The sequence below is a fragment of the Elephantulus edwardii genome, unplaced genomic scaffold (genome assembly GCF_000299155.1).
Source record: "Elephantulus edwardii isolate Elephantulus edwardi_28Jun2011 unplaced genomic scaffold, EleEdw1.0 scaffold00007, whole genome shotgun sequence".
Taxonomy (NCBI): domain Eukaryota; kingdom Metazoa; phylum Chordata; class Mammalia; order Macroscelidea; family Macroscelididae; genus Elephantulus; species Elephantulus edwardii.
In genome coordinates, this window is record NW_006399757.1 from 10,210,114 (window position 1) to 10,234,268 (window position 24,155).

The following is a 24,155-nucleotide window of genomic DNA, read 5'->3' on the forward strand; positions in this document are numbered from 1 at the left end:
GGCACATAACAACAACAACAAGGTTCATATGATAAGGAACCCAATTTTCCTTTAAAACAAGGATCCTATGAAAAGAATATTCCAAAATTAATGTGAGAATAGTGTACAAAAGGAGTTTATAAAGAGCTCATGACCAACAACAAAAAAAAGGTGAACTTTAAAATAGTTGCAAGTTTGTAATTTCAAGGTTATATATAATCTTGATTTCTAATATCAGATCTGAGATTTAAAAAATAACTCACTTGGCAGAAAAAAGCATTCACTATGACCCAGAATTTACTCAATGACAATGGTTTTAACCATAAATAAGTGCAGATCTTTAATGGAGATGGACATAAATAAATTCTGTCACTTTATCATAGTTCAATTTATAAGAAAGTAGTGTAAGAGCTTGTGATTTGATCCAAAATTGGGACTGAAACTTCGGCCTAAAGTTTTGAATTCTTTCAAAGAATAGTGAGTGAATGTGAGTGTGTATATATGTGTGTAGTTATAGTTGTTACTATTCTTAAAATATTGGTACTTATAAAATAACAAATAACTACCTCAATTGAGACTCTAGTTTCAGCATTGCAGTCATCCTTGACTAGTACAGAGAATTGCTGAGGTGTTTTTAACTCTGTTTTCCATATAAGGAGTCCTGTGGAGGAAACACTTGATCCTTCAGGACCAGATTCTAAGGAAAAATGGATGTCTGAACCTTCTGGATCGAATGCCATGAGCTGGTACACAAAGTTTTTCCCATAAAATGTCTGAAATTTCTCCTGTAGTAGCTCAATTACTGGGGGTTGGTTGCCTGTAACAGAGAAAACATTTCATTTTGTACCTATGCAAGAAAGGAAAAGTGTGATGTGGAGCGCTCGCACTGACGGTAACATTTTGATCTTTGCTAAAATTTCCACTGGAGGAAGACTCATTCAACAATCTATATACGTTATATATACGATACACCCTTGTCTACAAAACATGAGGATATATTGAAGCATATATTGAATAAGACTAACTACCTTCAGTATAGATTATACTTCAACATCAAAAAACCAAAACTCACCAATGGACCAAAATTCATGATAGATGGAGACAAGAGTGAAATTGTCAAGGATTTTATTTATCTCATGATTTTTATGGTGTGGAGTTCTACCCCTAGGTCTCTGATACACTTCAATTTCATTTTTGTGTATGATGCAAGATGTTGATCCTGCTTCAGCTTTCTGCAGGTAGCAGTCCAGTTTTACCAGCACCATTTGTTGAAGAGGTTGTTATTCCCCCATTTGTTTTGTTTTGTTTCCTTGTCAAATACCCATTTTCCATTGGTAGATGATTAATTTCCAGGTTCTAGGTTCTGTTTCTGGTTGGTCTATGTGTTTGTCATCATTCCAGTGCCATGTTGTTGAGGTTATTATGGTTGTGTTATAGATTTTGAGATCAGGGAGGGCTATGTCTTCCACTAAATTTTTGTTTTGCAGAAGTGCTTTGCTTATTTGAGGTCTCTTTCTTTTCCAAATAAACTTGCCTATTGACTGAATTGCTTATTTCTCTCCCCTGATCATTCCATGCTGTAGTCATGACAATCAAGAATGGCACAAATGATTAAGCACTTAACTGCTAACTGAAAGCTGGCCATTAAAACCTACCCACAGGCACATCAAAATAAAGGCCTGATGATCTGTATTGGAAATAGCACGGCCTTGAACACCCTATGCAGTGGTTTCTACTTTGCACAGAGGACTCACTCTACGCAGATGATTTACTCATGGACTTATTATTCCATAAGGTTGAGTCAGAGCTGACCTATAGCTGACCCTCCAGTGAGTTTTCAGAGGCAGTAAATCACATGGGAGGAGACGGTCCCTCTTTCTCCCATTGAGTAGTTTTGAACCATGTGCCTTTTGAGCTGGCAGCACAACTCCTTACTACTAAATCACCAGAACTCCCCACACATGGGCTTAGTAAATGAAACATCAGTGTCCTCACATTGTACTGGACACAAAACTCCCTGAATTAGGGACGCAGGAATGCCACGAAGCTATAATCAATCATACTTGACTCATTCGTATAAAAATATCTTTTATGGAAATATATAGATCAATAAAGAAAAACTTACTTTCTAAAAATGACCAAGTGAATTTTGAAGCATTAGATCTGCACAGTAAACAAGGGTTTGCAGAATTTGTATCTCCATCTACATAGCAGACTCCATCAATAATGCAAATGTTTTCCTAGTGAAGTTTTTAAAAAGAAGAAAATACCAATGAACATACAACTCTATAAATATATCCATATATAGGTATATAAATACAGCTATTATTATACAATTATGCCAATTAATTATATGGTTAGAAGGTAAAATTTCTATGCCTCATAGTTATAAATAATACACAATAGAAAACAAATACAGCAAAAGTTATATCTTTGTTCAGAATTACTGGGCTTATAAAAAAATGAGGGGAAACCTTCATTTTATTTTTATCTTTTTGTTGATAAACTCATGTTAGTTTATAGGTGATGTTCATTATTTCAGCAACCTACTATTGTCACAACCAAGTTGAATCCGAACCATGGCATAATTATCCACACTTGATCATAAATATCATTACACAAAAAAATTGGAAAGGAAATTGACACATACAGAAATAGCATTTGTTAAGTGTAGCAGTCACTTTTAACATGACAAAAGAACATATCTTATATGTGATATATAAATATTGAACACTTTCTATTATTTCCTTTGACACCATTAAGAAAGTTATACAAAACTAAGATCAACATAGACCCAAGATAATTTTTAAAAAACTGGTTTAAACACATTTTGAAAGTACACCTGTAGTCAAGGTCAATTAGCAGAACATAGATTATTAATAAAATGCTCTACATCCTACTTCGTGGCTGTGATCCTTTGGCCAGAGAGGATGGTGCTGTGTATGTCAGAGTTGTGTTGTGTTTGTGTTGTGGCAGTCTTTGGAGAAAGGCGACTCTGCCTCCAGGAGCCAGGGAAGCCACGCTTGGCCTTGGGCCAGTCTTTCATTGTTTTTGTTCAGACATTCCTCTAGGTCGTATAGCCCTGGTGTACAAGTTGCCGTCCCGCGGTCACTTGTGGTTGCTGTGAGGCTGAACACTGTGACACGGATGTGTCAAATGCGTTAATGTTTGGCTACCCAATGGGGACTGAGAGTGGGGTGGAGCTCCCCGATTGAACAAGCGTGGAAGGAGGAGTGGCATCCACTTCCATAATGGCTTGCCTCCGGAAACCCCATGTACTTGGAGAGAGGATGAAAGGCACCCAAGCGTCAAGGACTCTCCTTCATAGGTTCACTATGAGTTGCCTGCGACTCGATGGCACTTAACAACCACCACAACAACACATCCTATTTCAGTGAATAGTAATGACATCTTAAAAGCTTGTGAACAACCATCTAAGGTGCAACTATTAGTTTTTCCAGATCCAGGGGAAAAAAGAAGAAGAAGAACAAAGAAAAATCAAAGATAGTTATGGAAACAATTAGTATATAGGACTAAAGGACCACCCAAACTTTGGCTTTTGTAACCCTCAAGCCAAAAGCATTAGTCAATTTTTTTCCCCTCCGAAGATTATAATTTTCTTCTTCCTATGTAGTCTCAGTCTGGCTCTTCCACTAAAGCCTGTCCCCCATAGGTGGCTGCTGATACTGGAAATAAGAGGGACATCACAGCAACACACCAGCCACCACAGTGTAACACTCTGCCAGAGTAATAGGAGATTTACAACAGGGTAGGAGAGCTTTTCTCATGTTTGTACAGTCTTCATTTATATGTTGTTGCTGCTGCTGCTGCTGCTGCTGCTGCTGCTGCTGTTATTGTTCTTATGTGCTATCGAGTCACCTGAGACTCATAGCAACTTCATGTACAACAGCCCTAAACCCTGCTCTATCCTTTGCCAATCTTATTGTCTCCGACACACCTATCCCCATTACCCCAGTGAGTGAATCAACCCATTGCATTGATGGTCTTCCTTTCCTGTGTTTTCCCTCCACCCTCTCAAGCATGATGTCCCTTTCCAAGGACTGATCCCGTCTTGCAACATGTCCATAGTATGTCAGACGAAGCTTCAGAGTCCTTGCCTCCAAGGCGCAGCCTGGCTTCACCCTCTCCAGGATGAAATTGTTTGTTCTCCTAGCAGTCCATGGTATATTCAATACTATTCTCCAGCACTACAGCTCAAAAGGCATCAACTCTTCTATCATTCCTAGTCATTGTCCAGCTCTCTGATGCATTAGTCTCCAGACTGACATCATTGCTCTTAGTACTTTGGAGAGGTCTCTAACAGCTGACTTTCCCAATGAAATTCGTCTTTTAACCTCCCGGCTGCTGGTAGAAGAGTGTTGATTGTAGAGCCAAGCAAACTGAACCTGTCAACAATCTCAATCTCTTCATCATCTATCATGATGTTGCCAATTGGCCTAGTGGTGAGAATCTTTGTTTTCTTGATGTTGAGCTTCAATTCATATTGAAGGCTCCAGTCCTTGACCTTCTGTAGCAAGCACTTCAGGTCCTCCTCAGTTTCAGCATTCAGGGTTGTGTCATTTGCATAACACAGAGTATTGATGAGTCTACCTCCAATCCTGATGTCACACTTCTCATAGAGCCCAGCCTCCTGGAGAATCTGTTCCACATATAGATTGAAAAGATAAGGAGATAGGACACATCCTTGATGCACACCCTTCCCAATTTTGATCCATGAAGCGTTTCCTTGCTCTGTTCTGACAACTATCATAAGCTGGCAAAAAGGTTTTCTTTCTCTATATTTCTGGTATACAGTTGGAAAAACTACAGGAAATAGATCATGCAGCATCTGAAATCAAAATATCTGCTCTGTAAGTGTGAAAATAAATGAACTGATACATACCTTTATAGTACATGAGTCATCTTCATGGAGACCACAAACATAACAAGAACCATCATATATGACCATTATTTGGGGATTACTGAAACTATAGCCATCATTAGATACCTGTAATATGAAGTTTTATAATAAGATAATTTGGTTCTAAATGTAGCCTCATAAATGTATTATGAAATTTTAATTTGCAGAGGTTTTTTTACCTTTACTTGCCACTTCACAACTGGTTTCTCACCCATCGGGTCTATGGTATTAGATTGCTGTACGTCAATGGGCAACTGACAATCAACACTTGTGATATTTTGAAAAACAGCACGGGTATAGATCGGTTCTTCAAGAACCCACTCACTGCCATTATACTGAAGGCATAATGAGAAAGCAATTAACATCCGTTAAATTATGGAAATAGACTGCTAGTGAATTACACATGATCAAATAAAAATTTCAAGATATGTATCTAATATAACAAAATATATAATGGGGAAAACAAAAGTTACATTGATACTAAATTTTATTTAGAATTGTGAAATACATATCTTTGTGTAAATTGCTTCTCTTCCGACTCAAGAATTTGCTGAAGGCTCAAAACAAAGAGGTTTAGGCCATTAGAAGTGATTACTCTGTAATGGCTTTTGACTTAAGTAGAATGATAATAAAACAGAGCTCTGGAGATTTTGCCCTATTCACACATAGGGAGCTCTGGTGGCCTAGTGGAACGTGTGTTGCGATTCCAAAGGCTCTATTCTGAGGACTGCTTCCAGGGCCAGCATCTAGAATATCAATTTTTGTTGCCATAATGGACTAAAATAAGATGGAATAACATGTGGGAAAGCCACCATAGGTAATTAGCAGAATCAAATAAAACTTCAAAACAAAATACACTTATTTCTATAAGTAAAGAAAAAAAAATGCCACCTGGACCCTGGCAACATGTGGTACTTGTTGTAAGCAAAACTTACAGATGCATGTTAAAATAATGGACAAGACTATGAGGATAAATATATATTTGCATACTCTGAAAGAATCCCCCTTACCAGCTATTTACTAGTTATAAGCCAAAAAAATGTAACCTTACAGCATAAAAATTTGGTAGTCACCATTTAAATAAGTGATTAAAATTTGCATAACCAGTAACACAACAAATCAACATTCCATAGTTCCCAAAAGGATTTCCTGAGAATGGCACATCACTAGTCAGTAGTCTTTTTGTCAAAAATCGTACACCTTCAATTGATATGGGGAATTTATCAGGCAAACCCAAATAAGGAACATTCAACAAACTACTTGGCCAGTACTCTTCAAAACTTCCAAGTATATGAATAACAGTCTAAAGCACAGTCATGATTTGTAGGTGACTAAGATATAGTCTTTCCCCAGACTAAACAATAAGCAACATCATCGTAAGAAAAAACAATAAATCCAGTTGTTGCAGATTTAATTTCATTTGGACCCATAACCAACTTGTATGGTAGCAGCAGTAAAGAAATCAAACTATACTACGTATAGCATTTGGAAAATCTGTGACAAAATAAAACCCTCTTTAAAAAGCAGAGATGTCACTTTGAAGATTAAAGTGAGCATGACCCAAGCTATTTTCAACCTCTTCACAAGCATGCAAAAGCTGGACTATTAATAAGGAAGATTAAAGAAGAATCAATGCTTTTGAATGTGAGCAAGGGTGTCTGAAAAGAATATTTTTAATGTCATGGACTTTCCAAAAAATAACTAAATCTGTCTTGGAAGTACAATGAGATTGGTACTTAGATTGGTACTTGTCATCTACAGATGACAAGAATTCATCTTCTCTCCTTGGTACATGTTATCCAAAAGGACCTGCCTTCAGAGGACGCTTGGAAATGTAGAGGATCATTGACAAAGGTGAAGACCTTCAATGAGATGGATTGACACAGTGTTTGCAACAACAGGCTCACAGAAAGCAATCATAGTGAGAATGGCCCAGGATCAAGTTTTGCTTTGTTCTATTCTACATAAGGTCCTTAATGGTCAGAATAGACTCAACAGTACCTAACAATAAGACATGTGGCAGCCAGATACAATCAAATCCTAGATAGAATCCTGAACCAAATAAAGGAGTATTAGTTGAAAAATTGGCAAATTTTTAACTTTTTTAAAAAAAACCTTATTTCCATAAATAAGTGAATATAGTGGGAGCTCTGAAGCCCTAGTGGGTAAAGAGTTTTGTTGCCAATACAAAGGCAGACAGCTTGGATTCACAGGATTCTCTACAGGAGATTCTTCACAGAAGAAAGATGGGCAATGTCTTCGCATGCAATTTACAGCCTTGAAAGCCTGCTGGAGGGTCAGTTCTTACTTGATGGCCCATAACAACATAGTATAATGATTTACTTCCTCGTTTTAATAATAGCTTTATAGATATATAAAATTTATGGATATATTGGTTTTAGGAGAACCTAAATGAAGGATAACTGGCAAATCTCTGTGCTGCTTTTGCAAACCATCAGCAAGTGTCAAATTATCCTAAAATTTAAAAAACCTTTAAAACTGTACTCTTCCATGCAATAGGAATCATAAGTTATGCATGTATGATCTGACATATGAGAAATTAAATTTTTAAGAAGAGCCTAACCCCCACAGGAAACTAGAATGCAAACTAGAAAAATGGGTGGTGGTGGTGTGTACTACTATTGAGTCAGAACTGATCCATAGCTGACTCTCAGGCAGATTTTCAGAAACATTTAACCACATGTGAGGAGACTGCCCGTCCTTCTTCCACAGAGCAACTGGTGGGTTCAAACGACATGCCTCCTGGATTTCAGGACAGCTTCTTTCCAATAGGCCACCAGAGGTAGAAATCAACTTATACTGGCTAGTTATACACAAGGAAGCTAAGAAGGAAAGTTTTATCATCTTTTGCAAGGGGATGCTTGATTGTCTTATTCCAAACAAATCAAGTCCAAGGCTTTATATAGGCTTCATTCAGGTAATATTGAGGATTCTAAAACAAAATTGAATTAGGTATTTTTGTTTGAATCAAAAGGTCAATCCTTTAAAATTCACTGTAAAAGGGTTTTAAGGTAAGGAGAGACCAAGTAAAAAACCTTCAGCACAATATAAAATAAATACTATGTTTTAATCTTGGTTTGTCATGGGAATCAATTCATTTTTATCATGTATGTGAGAATTTTAATTTGGTTCCATAGTTATTTTTTATTTATCAGATGTTTGAGAGACATTTCTAAGAAATACCACAGCAATAATAAATATGACAGCAAAAACAAAATGTACCTCCTAAGACAAGATAAATCTACATATTTCTTTCTTGGCATATAAACTGCAGTATTGTGTGCTATGATTGATTCTGCCAAGACCAATATAATGTTCACTCTCTTGTTTAATGTTAAAGTAAATAAAATTATTTTTCATATCATGTGCTTTATTATTTCATTTAGGGTGCTCTTGTAGCTTAGTGATAAGAAATTGTGCTGTAAATGAAAAGGTATACAGTTCAAATCCACGAGCTGCTCTGCAGCAGAAAGAGGGGCATTCTCCTCCTGTGCAATTTACTGCCTCTGAAAACCCGCTGGAGGATCAGATCTGGGCCAGTTCTGAGTCAATGGTACACAACCCAACAATTCCTTCTTTGGGGTTAAAATGATTCATAGTTCATTCAAAAAAGGCTCTCTTCTTAAATATTTCTACACATACATATTCCTTATGAATAAATGTCTCATAAAAAAATCATTTCACCCTGTAAATTGTCAGTCTCGTGACAAATCATATTTAGCATCATTAATTTAAATAAAAATAAATGTAACTTATAGTTGATTATCATTATCAGCTTATGCATGTAAAATTCTTTATAAATTAGAAGTCTTCCTTAAAATTCCACTTGAACAAAGAAAAGGAAGATAATATAAATGTTATGTTGTTGTTGATTCCCATTGAGTCGAGCACGACTCATAGTGACCCTGAACAAAAGACCTCATGAAGCCTTTCCAAAACTATCGTAGTTTCTTCAAGTTCATAGAGTTTCCAGAGGCATGTTTAGGAAGTGGATGTGATCCTGCTTTCATAGTTATGTTGTTAAAAACCATCAAATTGGTCCTGGCTCATAGCAATGGAATGAAACCCTGTGTCATCCTCACAATCTCTACTGTACTGACACTCATTGTTGTAGTCATTGTGTCACTCTGTCTCATCAACAGTCTTCTTCTTTGCTGACTTCTCCACTTTTTCAAGCACAATGTCATTCTCTAAGTACTAAGACCTCCTTAATATCCTAACTAATCAATTGTTATTCAGTCGGGAGTGAAACTCCTCTCCTGCTAGGCCACTAGAACTCCCTATTCATATGAAGGATCTAATCTATTCATCTAATCATACAAACAAAATGTAATTACATGAATAGTCATCAAATAGAAGGTATCATTTGATATACTAATGTTTAAACAGTGATCCTGGCTATCTTTTGTGGCATCAATTTTTTAAAGTAAAGTTCACATTAGGGGAAATATAAGGTGTGGGATAAGACCAATTAATCTCCATATTTTGAGCATGTAAGAGAGAAATATTCCTAACTAAATATCCTAAAATTAATTTCTGGGTGTACTGGCTAGCAAAGAACTATCTCCTCTATGTGATTTTGCTTTTGAAGAAATACAGAAATTTACATATCAGTTCGATATTCATTTTATTTCTAAAAGAAAAATTTCTTACCAAGGCTTAAAATGATTGTTGTTAGGTGCCATCGATACTGACCCTATGAACAACAGATATGATCTTTGCCTTCTCTTAGCTTAAAATGTTGTTTTGTTGTTGTTGTTACATGCCATTGAGTTGCCTGTGACTCATAGTGACCCTAAATACAGCAGCCCTAAACCCTGCTCTATCCTGTGTCAATCGTATTGTCTCTGACACACCTACTCCCATTACCCCAGTCACAGAATCAATCCATCTCATCGAGGGTCTTCCTCTCTTGCACTGTCCCTCCACCCTTCCAAGCATGATGTCCTTCTCCAAGGACTGGTCCCGCCTTGCAACTTGTTCAAAGTAGGTGCAAGGAGCATCCTGGTTTCACCCTCTCTCGGACAAACTTGCTCTCTATAAGGAGAAATATGGCTTAAAATAGTGAGTCAAAATTTCTTCAAGGTCTTTGATTAAAGTAAATGGATAAAATTTAAGGTTAACCCACAACCACGAGAAGATAAAAATAGGTGAATGGGATCTTCTAAGAATCAAATCCTTATGCACGTCCAAAAACTTCTCCAGCAGGGTAAAAAGGGAAGCCATAGACTGGGAAAAAGTATTTGGTAATGACATACCAGATATGGGACTTATATCCAGAATTTATAAAATATTTGAGCACCACAAGATAAAGGTAAATAATCCAATAGAAAAATGGGCACAGGATATGAATAGACACTTCACCAAAGAAGACATTCAGATGGCTGACAAACACATGAAGAAATGTTCAAAATCCCTAGCTCTAAGAGAAATGCAAATCAAAACAACTATGAGATATCATCTCACCCCAGACAGAATAGCAAAATTTAACAGAATAGCAAGCAACAAATGCTGGCGAGGTTGTGGAGAAACTGGAACCCTTATTCACTGTTGATGGGAGTGTAAAATAGTGCAACCACTGTGGAAAGTGGTGTGGAGCTTTCTCAAAAAGCTGCAAATAGAGATACCATTTGACCCAGCAATTCCACTACTGGGAATATACCCCAAAGAGACCATAACTGACATCCAAGCAGATATAGGCACACCCATGTTTATTGCAGTTTTGTTCACAATAGCAAGGAGTTGGAAACAACCCAAGTGCCCATCAACGAATGAATGGCTAGAGAAGCTGTGGTATATTCACACAATGGAAAACTATGCTGCATTGAAAAACAAGGAACTCATGCAATATTATTCAAAATGGGTGACTCTAGAGGACATTATGCTGAGTGAAGTATCTCAGTCGTAAAAGGACAAATACTGCAAGGTGCCACTGTTGTAAAACAGTGGATTTGGGGAGAGACTGAGAAAGATGGGTTCAATGATGTATACTGCATTGAAACAGATGAGGGAGAAAACTGTTGAAAAGGGATATGTGATTAGGTATTTTTGTAATGACAGGAGTCTAGAGCGAAGGCTACATGGCGGAGTGGAGGGAGGGTTTGTAAAACAATGAAAGAATTTTTCTTTTACTTTTCCAAGAGGGTGGTGTACTACGGTGGAGGAGTGGGAGGAGAGAAAAGTGCAACAATGAATGAATGGAAATCCAAAGTCTCTGTAAATTTTTACTGAAATTAATAATAAATAAAACAAAGCAAAACAAAATTTAAGGTTAAGCAATTTTAACCATTTTCTTGTTCAAATTCTATGTAATCATATTCACTTTTTAGAATTATTTTGCTAATTGATACACCAGATTAATCTAACATGAAGTTAATGTAAACAAGTTACAAGATCTAATTCTTTATCAACTTCATAATTCACATACCTGAAGTTTAATAATTTCACATTTAATTGAAGATGATTCTTTGAAACCTAAACCAAAAATTCTCACCATCATACAATTGTATTTTCGAACATCACAATATCCAGCATTCTCAAGCTCTGTGATTTTAGGAGCTTTATCTTGGGGTAAGGAGAAATAGAAAAAAAAATTTAAATTATACAAGAAACTAATATCAAGGCCAAAAGTAAAATCATGTGCAAGATTATGTTTGAAAGTATGCTCTAAATATTATCTACTAAATTAATTAAATCATTAAATATTAAAAAGGAGGAGTGGCATCCACTTCCATAATGCTTGCCTCTGGAAACCCTATGAACCTGGAGAGAGGATGGAAGGCACCCAAGGGTCGAGGACTCTCTTTCATAGGGTCGCTATGAGTCGCCTGTGACTCGATGGCACTTAACAACAACAACAAATATTAAAAATAACCAGGCATTAAAAAATCACAATAAAAAAATTACTTAAAAAAAAACCTCATCAGTGTATATCAAGTAAATAGAAATATCTAGTACCCACTACCAATAGTATGTCATATGTTGAACTGTATTTGAAATTAGATACTATTAACAACAGAGCAGTGATTCCAAGGCACTGGCAAATTTTTTAGAATTTTGTACTAGAACTCTAAAGAAACAAAACAGAACAACAACTACAACAACACAATTATTGTCTGTAGCCTAGCGGCAAGATGCTGTGCTGTGGTCTGAGGCCGCCAGCTGCTCTGCGGAGAAGGATGGGCAAGCTCCCCCTGTGCAATTACTGCCTCTGAAAACCCATCGAGGGTCAGCTGTGGCCTGGTTCCGACCCTGTGGCACACAACAACAACAGCACATAAGTGAATAAGGTATAGCACACAGGTAGGCACTGTTGTTATGTGCCTTGGAGTCACCTGTGTCTCACAGAGACCCTATGCACAAGAGCTCTGAATCCTGTCCTGCCCAGACTACCAGTGTCTAAATATAGGATTTTCATAAATGTTTTAAAGATATTTTATATCAGTAAAGGAGAAGTCAGAGATGATGAGGATGACACAGGGTAGGACAGGGTTCAGTTCTGTGGTTCATAGGGTTGCTATGAGTCATACTCGACCGGATGGCACCTAACAACAACAACATTAAGAAATTATTAGTGGAATAGCATATACTTTGGTTTTGCCATTTGGGTTAGTTAAGCAGATGAAGAAGAAAGAATTCATTGCTATAGAGTCAGAATCAATTCATAGCTGACCCTTCAGTAGGTTTCCAGGGCTGGCTACAAATTCATAGGAAGAAATCGCACATCTTTCTTCCTCAAAGCTGCTGTTGAATTAGAACCACCACAGAGTTTCCAGCATTGGTTAGATTTGCACCTCCTTTCAGAGTAATATGAATGTAGTTAGCTACACAACACATTAATTTTGAATGCTCCTATTTTGACCTTGGTTTAAAAAAATTAAAACATGTTTGCTGTGATTGTAAGATTTTTTTTTCTTGTTGTTTTGGAGCCAAAAAATGGGGCTATAGCTGACAGAAGACATAGGATTTTTTTTTTCAAATATCTGCTATTCACTTAACATTTCCTAATAAAGCATATACAAGAACAAAGAGTAAATAATAAAGGTTAAAACACTTAACAAATTTTCACTTATTCAACTACAAGTTTTGATCACCTGCTATGTAGTAGTCACTGATCTGATGCTGATAAAACAGAACTGAACAAGCACACAAAATTCTTTACTTTTATGTAATATGCTTTCTAGCTATGAAGCAGACAATAAACAAAATAAGTAAGTAAACCATGACTTGTTAGATATTGATGATTACAATGGCTGGGAAGGCCTCACTGAAGTGACATTTGACCACAAACTTGAAATAGATAAGAGAAAGAGCTATAGGATTAGTGAAAGAACAGCAGGTAAATGGGTCAACACATGAAAATCCCTGAAAAAAGACAAGCAGATACTTTCAAAAAACAACATCAAGGTCAAAGTGTCTGGGGTGGAGTGAGAGAGAACAGTAGTAGGAGTGAGTTTAGAAAAAGATTGCATGTCAGATCAGGTTGTGCCTTCTAGGCTACTATAACAGACTTTAGCTTGTATTATAAAGAACAAGGATTTTTTTAAACTATTCACTAATTATTAAATGTTGGCATTTTATTCCTGTACAAAAGTGCCCTGGTGGTATACTGCATAATGAATCGGTCTGTTAACCAAAAGGTCAGTAGTTCAAATACACTAAATGCTCTTCAAGAGAAAGCTGGGAAATCTCTTCCCCTGAGGATTTACAATCTCGGAATCCCAGTGGAGGTTGACAATGAATCAGAGTTGACTTGACAGCAGTGGTTTTATTTTTATAAAATCTGAAGAAATTCTATGAGATTGCAGTGGAAAGGAAAAAAAAAGAAGCAGCAGCAAGCCTCCAAATTCAAGTAGAGTGCACAGTATCACAGCTTGAGGGTACTTACCATAGACACCACTGCAGTCATGGGAACTAAAGCCTGGGAAACAGGCACATCCCCATTCCATGCACTGCCCGTTATCACTGCATAGACCGGGGCATTTAAATTCCAAGAGAATGTCTCCAATCAACTTCCCATGGTCTTCTGTGTTGTGCTTTCCCTCTTCCAAAATCCTCTTCTCACATTCATTTTCTAAAAGAGCCACACCTGCTTGGGCCCAGCTAAGGTCATCTTTTAACTGTACATCCTTTACACACATATCTATAACACTGCCTAATCTCTTGCTGAGAAAAGTACCACAGTGCCTTCCTATGCTGGAGTTGGCTAGAGTCTGCTGGCAAAGTGCCATAGCGGTATGTTCAGTGACACCAGAGGGGGTGGGCCAGGAAGGGACAAACTCTCGTTGGGCATCATCAGCATGGTCCTCAGGGAAAAAATAATTAACCTCTTTTAGTTCAATAGGACTAAGACTGGGAGAAGCAAGCCAAGAAAGAAACTCGTAAAAATGTTGTCGTTTAAACCTATTTTGTGAGTCCCACCTCATTCCTTGGACATGCCCTTCTTGGTCCTGTGTATGCTTCCTATTGGGCAAAGTTGTTCCATCTTGTATTTCACTCTTAGTATGTGTTTGTAAGTTGAATTCCAGTTGGCTTTGGTTTGCCTGCTTTTGTGCTGGAGGAAAGGAATTCAAATCACTTTCTTCTTCAGATGCATGCCTGCTCATATTTCTGGAAAGAGTTTCTGGCTTAATATATTCAGAAGTGATATCTAGTTCTGGTATTAAAGACGATAATGTGGTGTATTTGATATCTTTGCAACCTGAAACAATTTCTGATTGAGAAACGGTGTCCAGCAAATGAGAAGACAGATGCGATGAAGCCAAATTCACTGAGCAGCTACAGAAAGGTATTTTCCCAGGTGATGTAAGAGAAGCTGGCACTCTATCAAACATGCTCTGTCCGGGCAAAATTCTTCGAGCAGAAAAAAACAGAAAAGAAGGGTTATTTGAACTGTTGTAAAATGAGACTGACATCGAGGTTGGGGGAAGACTGAGAAAGATGGGATAAATTATGTATATTGCATTGAAACAGATGAGGGAGAAAATGGTTGAAAGGGATATGTGATTAGGTATTATTGTCATGACAGGAGTCCAGAAGAAAGGCTGCATAGTGGAGTGGACTTAGGGGGAGGGATTGTATAACAATGAGAGAATTTTTCTTTTACTTTTCAAAGAGAAGAACAAACTGAACGGGGAGGGGTGGGTAGGGAGAAAAGTGCAACAATAAATGAATGGAAATCCAAAGTTTCTGTAAATATTCATTAAAATTAATTTTAAAAAAAGATAGTTGTTAAAGAAGAAAAAGAAGGGTCATTTGAATAAGAACTTTTTAAGTAATGTAAAAAAAGCAGAGCATTTCTTTGTCTCCCATTTTAAGTCTTGAACATCAATACAATCACTAATGAAAACAAATTTCTCTCTTACCGCCATTCATTAATAAAAGTGATAAAATTATTAAAATTTTGATCCATTTTTATTCCATTTTTATAATGGAAATCATTTTCCGGGTTTCCATCAAAGGTGCCGCAAAGTCCCAGCGTGTTTCTGTAATCTGAACCAGGAGCCCTGATTGTTAAACTCATGCCCCATTCACTAAGATCCGCGCGGATAAAGACTCCAGAAGTAAACCAAACCTGAAAAAGAGAAACACCACACTCGGAAGTAAAAGATCCTCCCACAGTGTTCAGTATAGATTAATAAAACATTATTACTTAAGAAATGATAAATAGAATAATTTATCTCTTTAATACATGTTGTTGTTTTTGTAAGGCGCCAACAGGTTGAAAACAATTCAGAGACTCTATAAACAGCAGATCTGAATCTTGGCCTATCCTGCACCATCCTGATACGATTAAACCCAGAGTTACAGTCACTATAACAACCCAGCTTGAGGGTTTTCCTCTCTTTCTCTGACCTTTGATCTTTCCCAGCATGAAGAGAACAAAATACTGATTTTCCTGAGCAAAAAAAATGTTCTTTTAAGACTCAGTGTCAAAAAAATAGATGTTTACATTTTGCAAATTTGATACTTAATCTCTATGTTCAACTTTTTAATGATATATTCTTCATAACTCTATTCTTTAATTGGAAAAAAAAAACCCACCCAAGCTATTTTACAAAATAAAAACAACTCTAAATCTTGAAGAAGATGTTTATCAGGTAATATTTTTCATAATAATTATTTCATATGAAGCTAAGTCTGTTGTATATGTTGTTGATTGCCGTCAAGTTGAGCACGACACATAGCGGCCCTATGAACAAAAGGCCGGAAGCCTTTCTATAACTATCGTCCTTTATCAAAGTCTATAGAGCTTCCGGAGGCATGTAGCTAGGAAGTGAATGCCACGCCTGCTTCCAAAGTAATTTATATATGTGAAAATATAATTTCAGACAAGTTGATGTCCTCTGCGGCTAATCAACATTCTTTCGCTTTCACCAAGCAAACAGGGAGCTCTGGTGGCCTAGAGGCAAGAAGCAGCACAACAATCCCAAAGGCACGTGGGTGGTTCAAATCCACCAGTGGCTCTGCGGCTCTGCGGGAGAACAATGGGCCGTCTCCTCCCATGAGACCAACTGCCTTAGAAAACCTATCAGCTATGGATTGATTCTGACTCAGTGGTAAATCACAACAAACAAACAGAATCAGAAGTCAAATTATGCTCAGAAAATTGTTTTGTGGATATGGAATTGGAATAAGGGTGTCTTATTGATGATCCTAATAGTCTCTGTCATCTAATCAATATACACTTCATCCATTATAAGAATATCACTTCCCCTTGACCAGCAACCTATAGGGAGACTCTGTACTCACGAGAGCCACCAAAAATTGACTGTTTATTACTTAAATCTCCTAACTTTTTAGTTAAAAAAAAATTTTTTTAACAACTATGATAATCAGTTCATCACCAAGAAAATGTATTTAAAGCAAACGAGCAAATACACTTTACCCTCCTCCTGGCTGATCTTTACTGGGTCACCAGGGTTCTCCTCCACTTCTCTAGCACTTTCATTTAAGCTTAGGTTTTATTTACCTTGAGTTTACATTTCTTAACAAGTAACAGGAATAAACCTAGTTCACAGGCATGGAATATCATCTTTAAAAAATATTAATAAATATATAGCCTTGACTCTGTTTCTACACTTTCAATTCTCTTCCACTTATACTAGTTTCTTCCTGAAACCACACTATGCAATATTTCTACAGAGAATTTATTTTTCTTAGGGGAGCTCTGGTGGCCTATTGGCAAGAAGCTACACTGCAATCCCAGAGGCGCATGGTTCAAATCCACCAGATGCTCTGCCGGGAAAGGAGGGACAATCTCCTCCTTTACCAGTCAGATCTGATCTGACGGTACACAGACACACACACACACACACACACACACACACACACACACACAAAATAATAATTAAAAAAAAGAATTTCTTTTTCTTGAGTATGTGCTATCAATTATGTTTCATTCCTGTCAAATACATTATTTATTATATATGGTAAAAATATTTTTATATATAATACTTTAAGTTGTCAAATCGAAATCTTCAGTACAATAGTTCAGTTTTTACTAAGTTTAATGATATTTTATCTATTTGTATGTGGTATGTGGAAAATGCACATGTTTCAAACTCACCAGCTGCTCTGTAAGAGAAAAACAGACAATCTCCTTTTGTGCAATTGAACATCTATGTATATATAAATTTTTTTGTTTTTTTAAAGTAAATATGTTGCTTTTATGTGCTATCAAGTTGGAAATGACTCACAGCTGACCCTCCAGGGGGGTTTTGACTGTAAACACATAGAAAGAGACTTTCTCCCATGGAGCACCTGTTGGGTCGTACTGCATGCCTTTGGATAGGCAGCACAACTCCTTAATCATTAGGTTACCAGGAGGCCCCCTAAGCAAAATATTTTACTGTAGATATACTTTTTATTCCTACGGATATATATTTAAAAATTTTTAAAGTATTTTTAATATATGGTGTATATGTAAGTTTACATCTCTATACCTGCTAAGATCAGTGCTAATTCTAAATGCTACGTTCTTGAAAAACTAATATTGGGGGGGAAATAATAGCTACTAATTTTATGCAGATGAATAGTCATTAAACTATAACTGTAGAAAATAAAGAAGAAATGTGTTTAAGAATAAAGAATCATACATACTGTGACTTTTCTTCCTAAATAAGCTTCACTTATCCTGATATTGCTGGTTCTATCTTGGTTCTTTACAGATAAGTACGGCCGTAATTCGTGTAGGTGGCCACGACACATGTCAAAAGTAACTACATCACCTCCTTCCTTGGCAACAAATCCGCAGTTACAAGATCCAGGAGCATGAAGGCTTCCGCAGTCCCACTGACGTACATGGACTTCAAAGTCACGAGACAAACTCTTATAGAGCACAAATGTCCCCGTCTTGAAATTATCATACTCTCTGTCATTAACAAAAGTCAACTGCATTAAGAATAAGTATATCACAATAATAAGTTATCAAACAAAAATATTTCTTACTAAATAGACATTTAATATATTTTGATAGAAAATTACATATCTAAATTTCCAATAGCTTTCTTAATTATGAGCATTTATTTGTACATGAATGAATAAAGCAAAGTCATGATAAACACTTAAATATTCTTATCCTCCATTTCCTATTCTCCTCAAGGAAAACAGATTTGTTGAAAGCTCTTCTCACGTGCTCAGGGTTATTTCCTTCAAGTCTTTGAAGTATCCAGGTTACATTTGATCTTTTTGTAACCATTCTATTTGAATATAGTGTGTTGTTATTGTTGTTGTTATCATTATGTGCCATCAAATCAGAACTAATTCTTGCTGGCCCTCCAGCAGGTTTCTTACAGGAGGAAACTGATCATTTTTCTCTTATGGATCAGCTGGTGCATTCAAATTGCCTCTCTTCAAGTTCATAGCACATCTCCTTATCGCTAGACCACTAGAATCTTTTAACATACAATCTTTTAATATATTCCAGCCTTCTTTTTCTTCACCTCTCCTTTAGTTTTTCTAATAGCACATATCTTCATCAAGTGCACTATATATTTTATTTATTAGTCATGTTTCTTTCTCTCATCACCTTTTAGAAGGTATTATCAGAAAACATTTGTTTTAGTCATTGCCATAGTGCTAGCACTTAGAAAATGGTTTAACCCTTAGTTGTTGCACCATTCAGGACTGCTACAGAGTTCTGCCAGAGTTTCCTCTGGCTTCACACTGAATCCTGTAGAATTGAATTCTGTTAAAGAATTCTCCATATCCCTTGGTACAACAAATGTTTAATACTCTCAATTGTTAACCAAAAAGTTAGAGATATGAGGCCAATAGTAGCATCTCAGAATAAAAGTTTAGTGCTCTATTTCTGACAAAGTGGCCACTCAAAACCTTATGGAGTACAGTTTTACTCTGACATACATGAAGTTGTTGTTGTTATGTGCCATCGAGTCGCCTGTGACTCATGAAGTTAGCAGGTCAAAATTCACTCCACAGGGCATCTAAAAGTGGTTTGTTAACTATTCCAACATTTTAGCTTGACAGGGTTTTTTTTGCATAAAAACCTTAAAACTATTTCAATGTCATGTTAAACACATCTCAGTAAGCAAGTATCTCTAAAGCAAATCATATAACTGAAAATAAATCATATTACTGAAAATAAATAGTAAGGCAAAAAATGTTTGGCTACATTTGCAATAATCTTGGTTTTTATAAATTCATCCTTATAATTAGTCCATGTTTTTAATAAGTGTATTTCAAGGGGAAAAACTATGCAAATAAATTCTAAGTCATTGCTATCAAGCCATAACTGACCCCCCACACACACACACCAGGTTTTCATAGACATTAAATCTCACTGGAAGAGACTGCCCATCTTTCTTGTAAGGAAGAGCGGTGGATTCAAACCTCACACCTTTGAGTTGGCAATGGAAGTCTATCCACTAGGTCACCAGAGCTCCCTACAAACTAGTATTGGAAAACAAGCTAATGATACCCATACACGTCTTTACATTGTAATTTTTCTGTGATAACAATAACAAAGAACTTTAAAAGTATAAAATTTAAGGCAAAACAAAACTATTAAAAGAAAAATTTTCAGAAGATTACCTGCCATCAAATGTAATTATATGAGGGTCAGTAAATGAGTAACAGTAAGCAGTTGGGATATCCTTTACTCTGACCTTAAAAGCAAAGAAATGTTAGGTAAGTATTATCATTTACAGTTATTTACTGGTATACAATAAGTTGTCTAGTAATTTTAATATATGTTCATTAATTGCTGTTTTACTGGTGGTTGAAATTAAATAATTTAAAACCAAAAGTGCTTCTTATCAAATTATTTTTAAATCATGCTTGGGAGGGTGGAGGGACGGCTCAGGAGGGGAAGGTTCTCTCTGAGGTGGATTGATTCAGTAACTGGGATAGTCGGGATGGGAGTGTCTGAGACAGTGCGATTGGCACAGGACAGAGCAGAGTTTAGGGCTGTTGTACATAGGGTCGCTATGAGTCGCAAGCGACTCAATGGCACATAACAACAACAACAACAAATTCTATGAGACATACTGATAAAATATTTACTGAAGCTTCATTTATTAAGATATTTTTGTAATTTGTCAACCTGGATGCCATCTGGAATATAGTTGTTCCATAGGAAATTCTCACTGACTATAGGTTCCACCAGAATGTTAGTAATTCTATCTCCATCTTGAGAAAAATCTGTTACTGCAGTGTAGTATACAAAAGCATGGCTACAGGTTCCATTATCACAGGATGCCGTCCGATGAAGGTCCACAAGGCAGGAAGATAATGCCAAATTCAAACCTAGTTGTTCTTCACCTATTTTAACAAAAACAAGGGCATTAAAATGTTCCTAAAGAAATAAACATGTCAAAGCACTTAAATCTTAAACAGCATAGAATACAGAATACTTTGACTTTCATTTTCTTATTTTAAAAATGTGGTTGAAATTTTTGTTGAAACAAAATCAAAGCCATTGAATTCTATGTGTTTATGAATAGTTAATCGGCTTCAGTATACACATATGTGCACAAAATTTATATTTTCTTGACAAATCCATGTACACTTACATAAAACTATAAAGCAATAGATCAAATGCAACTGGTTACAGATTAGAAAAAAATATATATCCTAATATCCTGGTGGTGGGAAGGAGTTATGCTACCAACCCAGAGGCAGGCAACTTGAATCTGCCCGCTGCTTCACAGGAGAAAGATGGACAATCTCCTCCCATGAAATTTACAGCCTTTGAAAACTTGCTGGAGGGTCAGCTATGAGTGAGTTCTGACTTGATGGTACACAACAACAACACTTCTATCACCAAGCAATATTCTAATTTTTTATTTTTGTCTAAAATTTGGGCTTGGGTCCAAGTATTTCCACAATCTTTCTTTTTTTTTTTTTTTTACTTTATTATTTTTGTGTGAGTGTACCATCAAATCAGATCTGACTGGTACAGAAGGAGATTGTCCCTCCTTCCCCAGCAGAGCATCTGGTGGATTCGAACTGTGAGCCTCTGGGATTGTAGTTGCAGCTCCTTACCACTAGGCCACCAGAGCTCCCCTCTACAATCTTTCTTAGGACACATGTTGTTGTTTTATACTATCAAGTTGAAACTGATTCATAGCTGACCCTCTAATCGGTTTTCAGAGGCAGCTCATTGCACAGAAGAGATCGCCCATTCTTCTCCTGTGGAGCAGCTAGCAGATTCGAGGCATGTGCCTTTGGGATTGTGGACACATACAAATGTTTAATATATTATGGAATAATACCATTTATTATTAATAATTATATTAAGAAGCCCTGGTGGCATAGTGTGGCGTAATGTGTCAGATCGCTAACGGAAAGATCAGTAAATATACCAGGGACTGCCAAAAACCCAAATAATCTGTCTTGGAGGAAGTACAACCAGAGTGCTCCTTACAGGCAAAGATAGTGAAACTTTGTCTCACATATTTGGGGCACATTTTCAGAAAGGAACAGTCTTTGCAAAAAAAGACATTTTACCAGAAAAAGTAAAAGGTCAGTGAAAGAGAGGAAGACCCTCACTGAGATACACTGACATAGAGACTGCAACAATGGGCTTGAGCATGGTAGAGATTGTGGCTTTGGCATAGAATATGCAAGATTCAGGTCTGGTGTTCACAGAGTTGTGACTGACCGCACACCTAGCAACAACACAGAGAACAACTCCCATGAAGTATTTTAATTCATAGGCTTGAACTTACTAAACAAAAGCTTTTAAGATAACAACAATTAGCTCAGTCAGATAAAAATTGAGATCTAGAAAAGTCAAACTGCTACTAATATTCTAACACTGTCTTGGAATTAGCATGTCCTATGTGAGGATGATAGTAGGAAAATTGATGCCTTTGAGCTGTCGTGCCAGAGAAGAATATTGAATGTTGAATATGAAGAATATTGAACCATGGACTGCCAGGAGAACAAACAGTTTTGTCCTGGAGAGGGTGAAACCAGGCTGCTCCTTGGAGGCAAGGATTCTGAAGCTTCATCTGACATACTTTGGGTATGTTGCAAGGAGTGACCGTTCCTTGGAGAGGAACATCATGCTTTGGAGGGTGGAGGGACAGTGCAAGAGAGGAAGACACTAGATAAGATGGATTGATTCAGTGACCGAGGTAATGGAAGTAGGTATGTCAGAGACAATAAGGTTGACACAGGATAGAACAGGGTTCAGAGCTGTTGCAGGTGGGTCTCTATGATTCACAAGCAACTTGACAATACATAACAACAGCATGTGAGGACTTCAGTCCTCTTTTTATATCTGGGTTAAAGAGCTACATGTGACATATATCACATCAATATAATTACTTAAATAATTTCCATTTTAAAATTCTAAAACAAAATATCCCAAACACAACTGTGAAGAACAAATTGTAAGATCTAGTTGCATAAATTGGAAATTTTCAGAGCTGTTGTACATAGGGTCACTATGAGTTGCAAGCGACTCAATGGCACATAACATCAACGACAACAACAACAACATTATATCACCCTTGTTGTTGTTATTGTGTGCCTTTGAGTCAGAACTGACTCACAGCTGACCATCCAGCAGGTTTTCAGAGGCAGTAAATCTCACACAAGGAGATTGTCCATCCTTCTTCCCTAGAACAGGTAGGGGATTCTAACTGCCATGCCTTTGGGATTGCAGCATAGCTTCTTATCACTGAAGTGAAAGTATGAAAGAGTAGTTTGTTCCTCAATCTATAAAGACTAGGAAAAGAGAAGAATAAGGAGGAAGATGAGGAAAAGGAGGAGAAACAGAACAATAGGGTAAAAGGACTCTTATCGGAATTGTTTTGTTGTTGTGTATCATTGAGTTAATTCCAACTCACAAAGAGATTTTATGACAGAATACAATTATCAAAGGTGGCTTCCTAAATTATAATTTTATGGAAGCAACTCATCAGCTCTTTTCTCAAGTAAAACCACTAATGAGTTTGAACCTCTGACCTTTTGGTTAACAGCCAAGCATTTAACTATCATGCCACTAGGGCTCCTTTGCATTATTATTTTTTTCATTTATGCATTGAACTCAAGATGGATAAATGTGAATTGCTCTGATAATCATAAATTTAACATATTGTTGTTTGTTATTTTGTGTTGTTGAGTTGCCTGCAACTTACAGTGACCCTATGTACAACAGTTCTGAAGCCTGTCCTGTCCTAAGCCAGTCTCACTGACTGTTACACCTACCCCCATTGTCCCAGTTACTGTATCAATCCATTCTATCCAGGGTCTTTATATCTTTCCCTGTCCCTCCACCATTCTGAACATGATGTCCACCAAGAATTGGTCCCTCCTGGCCACACGTCCAAAGTATGTTGTTAGACAGAGCTTCAAAATGTTAGCCTCCAAGGAGAAACTTGGTTTTACCCTCTCCAAGAGAGATCTATTTGTTTTCTTGGTGGTCCATGGTATTTTTCAAGACTCTCCTCCAGCACCACAACTCAAAGGCATCAGTATTAGTAATAAGGTTTAGATATAATTTAATATAAAAACATGCAACAGAATTAATTAAATGTGTACATAGCAGTAATATTTTTAAGAGGGGGAAATATTTTGTTGAAATTTTAGACTTAATAATGCAATTAAATTTAGTATATTACCTGGATCAACAGTTTTCAATTTTAATGAGATTTTGCATTCTTGATTAAGCACACTGAATTCAGAACAAATAATAGGAACTGTGCTTTCTAGTCTCAATTGGTATTCTTTGCCATCTTCTGATATAGTACTCAGTTCAGCTTGC

At 36.8% G+C, this 24,155-nt stretch overlaps 1 protein-coding gene across 1 annotated transcript in view; it reads right to left on the bottom strand.

The window, feature by feature from the left end:
• The window catches only part of VWDE (von Willebrand factor D and EGF domains), a 129,953-nt gene that overhangs the window by 88,403 nt on the left and 17,395 nt on the right, over positions 1 to 24,155 (bottom strand). Inside the window, exons 8-18 of the mRNA XM_006880378.1 lie at positions 24,013 to 24,150; positions 20,484 to 20,701; positions 19,973 to 20,046; positions 18,023 to 18,293; positions 15,286 to 15,494; positions 13,809 to 14,773; positions 11,349 to 11,485; positions 5,080 to 5,235; positions 4,883 to 4,987; positions 2,105 to 2,219; positions 546 to 796 (exon numbers count right to left, since the gene is read on the bottom strand). Coding sequence (XP_006880440.1) covers positions 546 to 796; positions 2,105 to 2,219; positions 4,883 to 4,987; positions 5,080 to 5,235; positions 11,349 to 11,485; positions 13,809 to 14,773; positions 15,286 to 15,494; positions 18,023 to 18,293; positions 19,973 to 20,046; positions 20,484 to 20,701; positions 24,013 to 24,150 — 2,639 coding nt within the window. The remainder of the gene's footprint in view (positions 1 to 545; positions 797 to 2,104; positions 2,220 to 4,882; positions 4,988 to 5,079; positions 5,236 to 11,348; positions 11,486 to 13,808; positions 14,774 to 15,285; positions 15,495 to 18,022; positions 18,294 to 19,972; positions 20,047 to 20,483; positions 20,702 to 24,012; positions 24,151 to 24,155) is intronic.